This window comes from Columba livia, chromosome W (genome assembly GCF_036013475.1).
Source record: "Columba livia isolate bColLiv1 breed racing homer chromosome W, bColLiv1.pat.W.v2, whole genome shotgun sequence".
Classification (NCBI taxonomy): Eukaryota; Metazoa; Chordata; class Aves; order Columbiformes; family Columbidae; genus Columba; species Columba livia.
The window spans coordinates 17,380,357-17,394,830 of record NC_088641.1 but is presented as its reverse complement, the minus strand read 5'-3'; the positions used below and the strand labels follow the sequence as shown (position 1 = coordinate 17,394,830).

Sequence of the window (14,474 nt, the reverse complement as noted above, 5' to 3'; positions counted from 1 at the left end):
TGGCTGGCCATTGCAAGTTGACAATGACCATTTGAGAGCAATCACCAAAGCTGATCCTCTTACAGAGAAGTTGCTGAAAAACAAAACATCGACCATTCTATGGTCATTTGGCATTTGAAGCAAATTGGAAAGGTAAAAAAAGCTCTATAAGTGTGTGCCTCATGAGCTGACTGAAAATCAAAAAAATTATCGTTTTGAAGTGTCGTCTTCTCTTATTCTACGCAACAACAACCATTTCTCGATCGGATTGTGACACGCGATGAAAAGTAGATTGTATATGACAACCGGTGATGTCCAACTCAGTGGTTGGACTGAGATGAACCTCCAAAGCACTTCCCAAAGCCAAACTTGCACCCAAAAAAGGTCATGGTCACTGTCTGGTGGTCTGCTGCCAGTCTGATCCACTACAGCAGGGGTGTCCAACTCATTTTCACTAGGGGCCACATCAGCCTCGCGGCTGCCTTCAAAGGGCCAAATTTAATTTTAGGACTGTATAAATGTAGGAGTAGTTACATTCATACAATCCTAAAATTACATTCAGCAATTTGAAGGCAACCACGAGGCTTATACAGCCCCCAGTGAAAATGAGTTGGACACCCCTGCTCTACAGATTTCTGAATGCCAAAGTAACCATTCCATCTGAGAAGGATGCTCAGCAAATCGATGAGATGCACTGAAAACTGCAATGCCTGCAGCTGACATTGGTCAACAGAAAGGGCCCAATTCTTCTCCATGACAACGCCCAACCACCTTGCACAACTAACGCTTCCAAAGTTGAACAAATTGGGCTACAAAGTTTTGCCTCATCCACCATATTCACCTGACCTCTTGCCAACTGACTATCACTTCTTCAAGCATCTTGACAACTTTTTGCAGGGAAAACGCTTCCACAACCAGCAGGATGCAGAAAATGCTTTCCAAGAGTTCATTGAATCCCAAAGCACGGATTATTATGCTACAGGAAGAAACAAACTTATTTCTCATTGGCAAAACTGTGTTGATTGTAATGGTTCCTATTTTGATTAATTAAGATTTGTCTGAGTTTAGTTATAATGATTTAAAATTCATGGTCCAGAACCGCGATTACTTTTGCACCAACCTAATAGAAGGATTTTTCTAGTCCACTCAAGATTCTCAGTGGTAAGAGATTAAAATCAAAACAAGTCTCAGCACTACCCCTCCTTCTCTCTTTTGAGTTATCAGCTATAATCTCTTCTCACATGATAAAGTAAGGTATAGAGACTGCGTGAAAAAAAACAACCTGCTAATGGAGACAACATGGAGTCAGCACAGCTGACTGACATAGCTGATAAGACCATATATCGTTAAATTTTACCTTTCTGACTAATCGGAGTGCTTGTGTTCTTTCTACTTCATTACTCTGCTGTATGTCAATACACCTAAAATAAGTTAAAAACCACATTTCATTTATAACAGTTAAGGTGAAAGTGTTGTTAACATTTCACATTAATATTTATGCAATTGAGAAAACAGATTATGACATTGTTGAAAATTCTGTCTTTCAGCAAGCATATTCATTATGATTGGTCAATTAGCTTCATTTTTTTTCCAGTTATCTTCATTATAATTAAATCATTAGAATGTTTTCAAATATGCTGTGACAAGGCATAACAGCTTCAACAAATGTTTTCTGAGCTAGTTGCATTTGTCATTTCAAAAGAAACTAAACAAAATATTTGTAATGTTTAACATCAACAAGTTTTGTGTATATTCTCAGATCAGAAAAGCCCTTTTGCTCCAATAAAATTAAACAGAACACTAAAATTTACTACTGGTGTATATTTATAAACAGAAACACACACATATATATCAGTATATTAAATCCAACAAATTTTAACAAAGGAAGCACTAGAAATTATAATATTTAGATCTACTCATGTTATTGATCTTATTATTTCATTATTAGTTTGCCCTTTGGTAGTCTTCTGTTGTGCTGTGGGTTATACTTAGGTAACAAGTTCTTGGGCATGAACTACTTTTTTCCCCTATCTTTTTACTAGCAGCTCCGAAGCACTATGATAATACAAAGAGTCAGAACAACTCCCGTAAAACAAACTTAAGATATGAAAATTACGGAGGTTTCAACCTTCTAATAACACCACAGATTAATTTCTGATTAGTGGCATTTGCGATTTAAAAACATCTATAATTTATCTAATTTTTTAATTACTCATAGTATATCACATATTAGAACATAATTTTATTTGTATTAGCTGGTGTGATATATTATCCATTTATTTTTAGAGAGATTATTCATATTGAAGAAAAATTACTTTTATAAAGCTACATATCAAGAACGTAAGAGGATATGAAAACACCCGTCTCAATCATGAAAAAACAACTGATTTACAATTGTACATTTTATAACAAGGAAGAAAGAGAAAATTACCTGGCTATCAAGTAATCCACTTTCAACTTTAGCACCTTCTGGAGAATACTCAAGTCTCGAATGAGATAGCGGAGAGCTCGCAGTCCTGCTGCTCGCACCTCTTTTGCTTCATTTAGTAAAGCTAACCGCAGACTACAATGAAGAAAACAAGGGGAACACACAATTATTTAGCCGCAGGTAGACTTTACTATCTGACATGCAGCCACTACCTACTCATTTAAAAGAAAAAAAGTTTGATTTTTAATGAGAAATATTCTTCATTAATTTTCTGTCTTTGAGATATTCACCTATACAGCCTAGAAGGCAAACCTTCACCCTGTTAGCAGATGTAGACAATATATTAATCTGAAAAAGCCACAAACCAATTTTTATTTTTTATTTTTAAAGAACGGTTTGTACATCTCTGAAATTATATATGACCAAGAATTGTATACGACTTGTTATTTGACAAAAGAGCTGAGAACACTATTAGTCCCGAAAAAATATTCTGGATTAGTTGCAATTTTCAAGAAAATAAACAGTTGGAGAGTATTTCCTCCTATGCTAGACTACCAGTCCATAAGTATGAGTCCTCAAAACAATGTCTTCACAGATTCACAGAATCACAGAATGTTAGGGATTGGAAGGGACCTCAAAAGATCATCTAGTCCAATCCCCCTGCCGGAGCAGGAACACCCAGATGAGGTTACACAGGAAGGCGTCCAGGCAAGTCTTGAATGCCTCCAGAGAAGGAGACTCCACAACCTCCCTGGGCAGCCTGTTCCAGCGTTCTGTCACCCTCACCGAGATGAAGTTTCTTCTCAAATTTAAGTGGAACCTCTTGTGTTCCAGTTTGAACCCATTGCCCCTTGTCCTATCATTGGTTGTCACCGAGAAGAGCCTGGCTCCATCCTTGTGACACTCACCCTTTACATATCTATAAACATTAATGAGGTCACCCCTCAGTCTCCTCCAAGCTAAAGAGCCCCGGCTCCCTCAACCTTTCCTCATAAGGGAGATGCTCCACTCCCTTAATCATTTTTGTTGCCCTGCGCTGGACTCTCTCCAGCAGTTCCCTGTCCTTCTTGAACTGAGGGGCCCAGAACTGGACACAATATTCCAGATGGGGTCTCACCAGGGCAGAGTAGAGGGGGAGGCGAACCTCTCTCAACCTACTAACCACCCCCCTTGTAATACACCCCAGGATGCCATTGGCCTTCCTGGCCACAAGGGCACAGTGCTGGCTCATGGTCATCCTGCTGTCCACCAGGACCCCCAGGTCCCTTTCCCCTACACTACTCTCCAACAGGTCATTCCCCAACTTATACTAGAACCTGGGGTTGTTCCTGCCCAGATGCAAGACTCTACACTTTCCCTTGTTATATTTCATTAATACTGAATCTGGATTCCCCCCCCCCATCAAGTATATTACTTTTATATTTGAGAAGAAAATATCTCTTGAATGGCAAAACAAATAAATCTTTAGACAAATAGTTTCCTTAAAAGCAATTAATGCTTTGAAAGCTTGTTCTACAACTCACAAGAGGAGGATATTCTTAATTTGCAGACAGAAGTTAATTTAGAATTGGCAACAGTGAAACACAACAAAGGACATTATCATGAGATCCAACATCCAAAAGCAGAAGGGATCAAAAAAGGGATTGTATGGGAATATAGCGGAAGAATGGTGAGGAGGATCATTGTAAATATGCTCAAGTGACTGCAGCTGGGGTGTAGAAAAAGCACATACATCACACTAATTGTTTTACTGACCTTGTGTGCTTGACAAGTAGAACCTCTGTGTTAGATAACATAGGCCTGTGAGAAACTCTAAGGCACCTTATCATTATGCCTGAGATTCCTGCTTTGTGAGAAAAAGTGCAAGGCTGCGCCTGCTTGAAGCCTTGAAATACAGGCGAACACAGCCATCCCAGTAATCTTCTACCAGGGCTGAATTCTGCAGTGCCTGCGTCCCTGCTTGTGTTACCTCTGCCCGGGAGCTTAGGTGGTGTTTCAGACAACCCCTGGTAGAGAGGTAACTAAAATAAATTCGCTCTTTGCAATTGCATTCATGACTTCTGGCTCTTCTTGCAACCTGCCTGTGTTGGCTCACACAGGGATGTGTCACTATCTTTAAATAGTGAGAATGCAATGAAAATATGTAGCTAGCCAGAAAGAAATAGCCCTAAAATAAAGGCCATAAAAATCCATAAAGGTAAAATGAAAGCAGTGACATATAAAACTGTACAAGGCTGAACAAAAACCTCTCAGTTAAAAACAAAACCTAAATAAAAAACCCCCACCAGTCAATGACTGAACTACAAAAACCTGAGAGAATGTAGCACGAGCAAAAAAGAGAAACCTGACCTTATAAAGCCAATTAAGATATGCTACAGCAGGTAGAAAAAAAATATGTAGGAAAACTACACACATGTGTCTATGTCTGCATGTTCTGACTTCTCACTTGTATCACAAGCAGAAAACTTGAAAAATGAATCAGACCTACTGCATAACCTAATAGGAAAGGGAGAAGGAATTAAGCAAATAAGAGAAACAAGCACCTTTTTTGTACTAACTCATTGCTTTAGAGGTCTGCATGAAGATTCCTATCTTAAAGTCTTTTTTATTATACTAAGACTAAGAAGTGCAAATGATGGAAGAACTGAAGGAAATTCGTCAGTAAGTATTGTCACTGGCCCACCAAGCTTCACATATAAGTATTTGGAAAGAACATTAACATGAGTGATCTGCATGTATTTACTAGCACCATATTATAAATGGTAGTGGCCAAGATGGAAAAAAGGCAATAAACAGGTCTATACAAAAAGTTAGCCATGTGAAGCACCCAGAAGAGTTTACACAAACTGTATTCTGCTAATCTTTTGAAAGAGTTAAAGGAGTTATAACAATAGTGTATAAAAAGGCATAAAGTGTTGATGAAGTTTATGTTAAGGGATATAAAGAGCTTATAGGGTGATGAAAATTAGTTTCACAAATCAAAATCTGAAAAGATTAATTCAAAGAGCAGAGGTGAATGGAAGACTGTTATCCAGTTAAGTACTAGAGATCCAATGAAGAATGGGGAGACCTCAGACTCTAATTTAACAATTGGCCTGGAGTGACGGGTGGGGACTTGGATTGCGGGGGTATAATTGTCCAAGATTATTTTTGCTGCAGGTCCCTCTTCAGGAGGCACCCAGCTCAAGCTGCTCTACACTGTACCTTTGAAATAAATTATTTATTTTAGAAGAATTTCTGGAATCCATGCCTGAGTCTCTGCTATGGGAAACCTGGGGAAAAGAAACTTTCTTAACAGTTTGGCAACCCAGATGGGACCCTAGGCCACCACCTTCAGAGCCTCTTGTCTTCAAACATCCAACTGCCGGCAATGAGGGAGTTCACCTGGGACCTTTGGGGAGTGGGAGGGTGAGTGCTAAAATTCCCGTAGCAGATTTAGTGAAAGTGATGCTGCAGTTTGTTCACATGTGCATGGCAGCGAAAAGCACACAAATTAAAGGCATAAAGCATACATAGCACATAGTTAAAGGCAATGGGGAATATACTCGGCATAGAGAAGGGGAGGTCCTTAGCTGAGATATTACAAAGTTGGTAAAAAAATGTATGGTACAGTGCCTTTGTCAACAAGTGCACAATGACCTTACGCCAAGAAGATTGGCCATTTATAACTAAAAACGGAAGCCCAGCAGAACAGTGTCCACCACAAGGAACCTTTGATCAGGAGAAACATACCTTCTTGCAACATCACTTAGAAAACAGATTCCTGGGACAAACAGATTATTGGTATGTTTGGTATGATTTGATGTGTGGGAGAAAGAACCTGAGTTGGGGAATCGGGACAAAAGAGGTAATGCTTGCCATAGCTGAAGCTAGTGCTCCAAATGACAGCTCAGACTGCATCTGCCCACCTTTTGCTTCTTCTCTGTCCTCTGATATTACTCTGCTGGCTGCAAGACTATTCTATGATTTCTAATGCGCTGCCTGTTCTGGGTCGGTCAAGATGGGGTTAATTTCTACACTGCCAGGTATTCTCTCTCTCTCATTATTGCTGTTACTGCTTGTTGGGTTTTTTTTTTTTCCTTCTCTGTTCTGTTAAACTGTTCTTATCCCAAGCTACGAGTTTTGCCTTTGTTTTCTGATTCTCCTCCCCATCCCACCAGGAGCGGGGGAGGGGTGAGCGCAGCATGTGGTTTTAGCTGCTGAGTGGGGGGGGGGCTGGAGGTAAACTACTACACTGCCTAATCCTGCTGTTAAGCAATGGGAGGAACAGGGGACGGCTCCGCCTGTGTTAAATGTATATACTGAACAGCCTAGCCACATGGGGAGGCAAAATCCCAAGGTTGAGAGAAGATGCTGAAAGATGTACTCAGTTGTTTTCTAATACATGTACCAGATATAACCCAAACCAGAAAGATACTCAAATACTCTTGAAAGAATTATTTTGGCCTGACAAGAGGAAGAAAATAATGAATAAGGATGCAGAACTAGCTCAGCAGGTTGGAGGGAATAGGAATCCCTGGACAGCTATTGATCCAAATTGGGATTATAATAATAGTGGGGATAGAGCTGCTTGCCAAACAGCACTTCAAAATCTAGTGGAAGCAATTAGAGCATGTGGCATGTTAGGGGTTGACTGGACTAAAGTACAAGAACATAGGCAGAGATTAGATGAACACCCAAGTGATTTTTGGGAGCAGCTCTGACAAGTCTGGTTTAAATATGGCGGAATGACCCATCAGAATATTAAGGAAGCACTTGAAAATAAGTGTGTTTGTGGTGATAGAGGGAACTAACATTTTAAGGGTTAACTAAACATATAATGGGTGCCTACTAATGAACTAACACTTTAAGGCTTAGCCACACAATAAGTGCTTAGTTTAGAGCTTTATGTAAACAATTATGTTAAGAAAAACAGAACCCCATCGAATGCCAAGATAAGAAGTTTTACTGCACCTAGCTGTAAACTTGAGAAGACAAGATAACGAAGATTTACAGCAAAAGGGGGCGCCAGTCTGGTTTCAATCGACTTGGCAGCTTGGGTTCCAGTCAATTCAACATAATGAGCCAAAGGTAAAAAGTTCACTGTGAGGAAGCTGAAGGAGCCTTCATCCAAAGACCCCCAAACACCCCTCCTCAAGACCACCAGATGGCACTGCGCAGGCGTAACAGGGCGGGGTCAAGGAGGAGACTATGGAAATTATTACCTGGGACTCATTTTAATAAGAAGAGGGGAAAGGTTATGAATATGTATAGGCGTTCCTGGGGTTATTATGAATATGTAACACTGTACTGTATTTAAACACACTTCTTATTGTTAGAAGATGCGCATGAATGGTGGAACGATCCCCCTTGCGCCCGACGTCGAAATAAACATACCTGCTTTATAACTTTGTGAGTTGTAAAGTTTTATGACTTTATAGGTTGTAAAGTTGTTTCCGCGCGTCAGTGGAACAAGCAGCCCCCGATATACTCAAGTATTTTGAAGAGCATATGCCTGGCTGGCAAAGGGAAAACCTACAAAAAATTCTGAATGTGGCTATGTGTGTATGATGAAAGGGAGGAATTCCTCCTGCTGTGAAAAAGTATCCTGTTCTCCAAGAAGCAGAAAAAAGCATTCAAAAACAAATCAACAGATAACTAGCTCAAGGAATTTTAAAAGTATTTGAGTCACCTTACAATACTCCTATACTCCCAGTAAAGAAAATTAGATGAAGATGAGGTTCTTATGGACATGGTTTAGTGACAGTACTAGGTTAATGGTTGGACTCGATGACCTTGAGGGTCTCTTCCAACTAAAATGACTCTATAATTCCAAGATGGAGACCCAGAATATCACTTCGTACAATATTTACAGGCAATTAACCAGGATGCAGTGGTTCCTCACCCATTAGTGCCTGATCCCTCCACTATACTCCTATAAAGACTGCACTGGGCAAAATGTTTTACTGTAACTGATCTAATTGATGCCTTTTTTTTTTTTAATATCCCACTAAACAAAAAAAGCCAAATTTACTTTCACATGGAAAGGACAGAATCACAGAATCACAGAATCACAGAATCGACTGGGTTGGAAAAGACCTCAGAGATCATCGAGTCCAACCCTTGGTCCAACTCTAGTCCATTTACTAGATCATGGCACTAAGTGCCATGTCCAATCTCAGTTTAAAAACCTCTAGGGACGACGAGTCCACTACCTCCCTGGGCAGGCCATTCCAATGCCTGACCACTCTCTCTGTAAAGAATTTCTTTCTAATATCCAGCCTAAATTTCCCCTGGTAGAGTTTAAGCCCATGCCCCCTTGTCCCATTGCTAACTGCCTGGGAGAAGAGACCAATCCCCACCTGGCTATAACTTCCCTTCAGGTAGTTATAGAGAGTGATGAGGTCACCTCTAAGCCTCCTCTTCTCTAGACTAAACAACCCCAGCTCCCTCAGCCTCTCCTCATAGGTCTTATGTTCAAGTCCCTTCACCAGTCGTGTTGCTCTTCTCTGGACCCACTCCAGCACTTCAATGTCTTTCCTGAACTGAGGGGCCCAGAACTGAACACAATACTCCAGGTGTGGCCTCACCAATGCAGAGTACAGGGGAAGGATCACTTCCCTTGTCCTGCTGACCACGCTATTTTTGATACAGGACAGGATACCGTTGGCCTTCTTGGCCACCTGGGCACACTGTTGGCTCATGTTGAGCTTCCTGTCAGTTAGTACCCCCAGGTCCCTTTCTGTCTGACTGCTTTCCAGCCACTCTGCGCCCAGCCTGTAGCGCCTGTAGCAGGGGGTTGTTGTGATCAAAGTGCAGCACCCGGCACTTGGCCTTATTGAACTTCATCCCATTGGAATCAGCCCATTTTTCCAGTCTATCCAGATCCCTCTGCAGAGCCCTCCTGCCTTCCAGCAGGTCGACACTCCCTCCCAACTTGGTGTCATCAGCAAATTTGCTGATGATGGTCTCAATCCCCTCATCTAAATCGTCAATAAAGATGTTAAACAGGACTGGACCCAACACTGACCCCTGGGGAACACCACTAGTGACTGGCCGCCAGCTGGATGCAGCCCCATTCACTAGCACTCTCTGGGCCCGGCCCTCCAGCCAGTTCTTAACCCAGCGTAGAGTACACTTGTCCAAGCCATGGGCTACCAGCTTTTGCAAGAGTATATTATGGGAGACAGTGTCAAAGGCCTTGCTGAAGTCCAGATAGACCACATCCACGGCTTTCCCCTCATCCACCAGCTGGGTCACCTGATCATAAAAGGAGATCAGGTTGGTCAGACAGGACCTGCCCCTCCTAAACCCATGCTGGCTGGGTCTGATCCCTTGTCCATCCTGAAGGTGCTGTGTGATTCCATTCAGGATGATCTGCTCCATAACCCTGCCAGGCACCGAGGTCAGGCTGACAGGCCTGTAGTTGCCAGGGTCAGCTCTGCAGCCCTTTTTGTGGACTGGGGTAACATTGGCCAATTTCCAATCATATGGGACCTCCCCAGTGAGCCAGGACTGTTGGAAGATGATGGAGAGTGGCTTGGCAAGTTCTTCTGCTAGCTCCCTCATCACCCTAGGATGGATCTCATCTGGTCCCATAGACTTGTGAGGATCCAGATGGCTCAGTAAATCACCAACTATTTCCTCCTGGAATACAAGGGGCCTGTTTGTCTTCCTATCTCGTCAACCACCTCCAGAGATGAGTTGTCCTGAGGGCCACCTGTCTTACTGGTAAAAATTGAGGCAAAGTAGGTATTAAGTACCTCAGCTTTCTCCTCATCTTTGTTAACTATATTTCCCTCAAAGTCCAACAGAGAATGGAGGTTTTCCTTGCCCCTCCTTTTGTTATTAACATATTTGAAGAAGGACTTTTTATTATCCCTGACAGAATTAGCCAAGTTAACTTCAAATTGCACTTTTGTTTCCTTGATCTTTTTTCTGCATGATCTAGCTATTTCCATAAATTCTTCATAAGTAGCCAGCCCTTTTTTTCCACAGTCAGTAAAGTCTCTTTTTATTTCTGATTTCATTCAGAATCTCCCTGTTTAGCCAAGCCGGTTTTCTTCCCCGCCGGCTAGCCTTTCGGCACACTGGTATAGCCTGTTCCTGTGCACTCAAAACCTCCTGCTTGAAGCATGTCCAACCCTCCTGGGCCCCCTTGTTTTTAAGCATTGTTTCCCAGGGTATGCTCTGAAATAGACTTCTGAATAGGCAAAAATCCGGAAGTCCAGCGTAGAGGTTTTGTTAATGGTTCTCCCTGGATCTCTGAGTATTGAAAATTCTATTATTTCATGGTCGCTATGCCCCAGGCGGCCTCCAACCACTACATCTCCCACCAGCCCTTCTCTGTTTGTAAACAGTAGGTCTAGCGGGGTCTTGCCCCTGGTGGGCTCATTTACCAGCTGATGAAGGAAATTGTCCTCTATACACTCTAGGAACTTCCTAGACTGCCTCTTTTGTGCAGTATTGAGCTCCCAGCAGATATCCGGCAGGTTAAAGTCACCCACAAGAACAAGGGCCGTCGATTTTGAGACATCTGCCAGCTGCTTGTAGAATAATTCATCTCCTTCATCGTCCTGGTTGGGCGGTCTGTAACAGACACCCACGAGGATGTCAGCCTTGTTGGACTTCCCCCTGATTCTGGTCCACAGGCACTCAACCTTGTCACTGCTGACCTCAAGTTTAACAGAGTCGAGTGACTCTCTAACATATAAAGCCACCCCTCCACCTCTCTTACCCTGCCTATCTTTTCTGAAGAGCTTGTAGCCACACATAGCAGCACTCCAGTCATGTGAGTCATCCCACCATGTTTCTGTGATGGCAACTATGTCATAGCTTTCCTGCTGCACGATGGCTTCCAGCTCCTCTTGTTTGTTGCCCATACTGCGTGCATTAGTGTACATGCATTTCAAGTGGGCTGCTGATTTCCCTCTTAATTCGGGCTTTCCATCCTTAGGCTGATCTTTGGAGAGCCCAGTTTCAATCCCTTCCCCCTTCAAACCTAGTTTAAAGCCCTCCTGATCAGCCCTGCCAACTTATGGGCTATAGTCCTCTTGCTCTCCCTAGAAGGATGAAGCCCATCTGATTTGAGGAGACTGGGTACCACGGAGCTTGCCCCATGGTCAAAAAACCCAAAATTTTGATGGTGACACCAATCCTTAAGCCACCTGTTGATGAGATGGGCTTTTCTGCTCCTCTCTTTATTTAGTTCCTCATCCATCCCAGCTAGCACAGGACCTGAGGCAAATATCACTTGTGCTCCCGTCCCATGAACTGACTGACCCAGTGCTTTAAAGTCCTTTTTAATTGTCTTGACACTTCTTCTGTTGATGTCCTCGCTGCCAGCTTGGACTACTAACAGGGGATAGTAGTCCGAGGGCTGAATCAGCTCCCGAAGTCTCCTATTAATGTCCCTCACCCTGGCCCCAAGAAGGCAGCAGACCTCCCTGTGGGATGGGTCTGGGCGACATATAGGGCCCTCTGTTCCCCTCAGAAGAGAGTCGCCGACTACTACCACTCTTCCTTTTTTTTTCCTCTTACAGCTGCAGTTGTGATTCTTTTTGTTGATGAGGTCCATCCAGAGGGCTCTCCAGGTGGATCTTCTCGGCTGTCCTCTGCCTGATTTTCAGGGTCCAGGGCCTCATATCTATTTGTTAGGGGCACCAAGGGTGGTGATGGGGTTCAAGAGAGGGTTCTTTTACCTCTCCGATCAGGGACCTGTTTCCATTCCCCCCCATCAATTAGATCTGCTGTATCCGCCTTATGGCAGGAGGGACAAGGCTTTGCCATCTCCTGTTGCACACCCTTAGGAGTCAAAAGAGCCTGACCCCACCAGTCTATTTCTTCTTCACTCTCCCTAATGCTCCTTAGTCTCTCCACCTCTTCCTTAAGCTCTGCCACTAGGCACAGTAAGTCATTGACCTGGTCACATCTTACACAGGTGCCTCCCATACCATTCTCTGATACTAATGCCAGGCACAAGACAGCAAGCTGACCTGGGCGTGTATCCCACAAGGGTTTGCAGGGTCTACCAGTTTTTTGCGAATACTGGGAAATTATTTAAGAGATATAAAACTGCTGTGTGAATCAGTTCTTGTGCAATACATAGATGATTTACTAGTAGCAAGTAAAGATGAAAGCGCCTATACAATAGATACTGTGCATTTATGTACTGCCTTAGTGAAGAAAGGCCACTGTGCATCTCCATCCAAACTACAGCTGTGTCAGAAAGAAATTAAATACTTGGGTTTTATTTTAAGGGAAGCGAAAAATAGACCCAGAAAGGGTAGATGCTATAGTTAAACTTTCACATCTGATCACAAAGAAACAGGAATGGGGATTCTTTGGAGCGGTAGGATTCTGTCGGCCATGGATCCCTGGGCTAGGAAAACTAACAAAACCCCTAATAGAAGCAACAAGCGATGAGGAAGTATCCCCCTGTTCTGTGGGGCCCAGAAAGAGAGCGAGCCTTTAAAGCAATAAAAGGAACCTTAGCCACTGCCCTTGCCCTAGGACTCCCAGATTATGCAAAGCCCTTTAATGTGTATGCACAGGAATGAAAGGGGATAGCCAGTGGAGACTCAGAGTCTTCAGGACAGGTAGAAAGAATGAACAGGACATTAAAAGGAAAAGTAGCTAGAATATGCACACACACTGGATTGACAAGGGTTAATGGTTTTAAACTAAAGGAGGGGAGATTCAGGCTAGACATGAGGAAGAAAATTTTGACAATGAGGGTGGTAAAATATTGGAACAGGTTGCCCAGAGAGGTGGTAGATGCCCCATCCCTGGAGACATTCAAGGCCAGGTTGGACCCCTCTGAGACCCCTGATCTGGTTTAAGATGTCTCTGCTCATTGCAGGGGTTGGACTAGATGACCTCTGAAGGTCTCTTACAAACCATTCTATGATTCTATGAAAATGACCAGAAGTATTAAACTTAGCTCTATAGGATATTCAGAATGCACCATGGCAACCCATAGCACTAACCCCAGCAGAGATTCTCTTTGGGAGACATTTAGCTACACCATGGACTTATATCCCAACTAAGAGCAGCCTGTTAGACACAGATGAATGGTTAATCCAGTACGTACTGTATATGCAAGAAGGGTTCAAAAATAACAGAAAATGTGCTCAATGGTATCAGTCAGCACCACCAGAAACACAGATGAATGATATACAGCATGGAGATGAAGTCTGTTTTAAGGTATTTTCACAGAAATCCAAATTAGAACCTAATGGGAAGGGCCATACACTTATTGTGTTCTCATTTTGCTGTTAAAGTTCTAGGAAAAGAAAATTGGATACATCATTCTCATGCCAAGTGAGTAATCAGCAGCCCACCAGCTAGTGAATGACCACTTCCTGAGAAAATTCTGCAATGACAAAAAACAAAGTGGGACATCTCATCACCTTTGATTCTGTTGATTGCTACAGCATGGCTAAGTATTATAAGGACAGATCCTGCATACACCCCATCTCAAAGGGAATTCTGGATTATTAACAAAACCAAAGGAAGGATAGTTTCCATGAACAGGAGAACCCTAGAGTGGCCATGTTAAGTATACGGGGAGTATGGGAACACATTCTAACAGGGAAAATTTAAATCTTTCCACCATGGTCATACACAGAACTAAAATATACTTAGAGAATGAGTCGAGCTGGTACAAAGATTAAGCTTATGGCAAAATTCCCCTGCTTCAGGGAACATCAAGGGAAGAAATTAAAATAGGATGGCAGATGATCAATGGGTCTACCCATAAGAAGGCATGTCAGATTTCTGTGTACAACACTACACCAAACCCAACAGCAAAGGATAGAAAGCTTTGTGCCTCTGAAAAACTGGACTGTTGGTACAATTTTACTTTAGTACAACTGTCTTTGTAGTCTGCCTCTGGGCTCGCAGAGACGTGGGACTGTCATTTAAATTCAAAATTGATGTTGCTGAGCCTAGCACAACAATATCCACCACCTAACATCCACCCCAACTGTAAAAGATAAGAAATACTATCCCCACAGATTTCTGTAATTGGGCCATATGTGGTCAAAAATACAGGACAGCAACAATTGTTATTTAATCCATCATGGTC

At 42.6% G+C, this 14,474-nt stretch overlaps 1 protein-coding gene across 1 annotated transcript in view; it reads right to left on the bottom strand.

The window, feature by feature from the left end:
* LOC135577223 (rapamycin-insensitive companion of mTOR-like) overlaps nt 1-14,474 on the bottom strand; it is a 106,140-nt gene that overhangs the window by 79,213 nt on the left and 12,453 nt on the right. Inside the window, 2 exon segments of the mRNA XM_065045116.1 lie at nt 1,337-1,400; nt 2,411-2,542. Coding sequence (XP_064901188.1) covers nt 1,337-1,400; nt 2,411-2,542 — 196 coding nt within the window.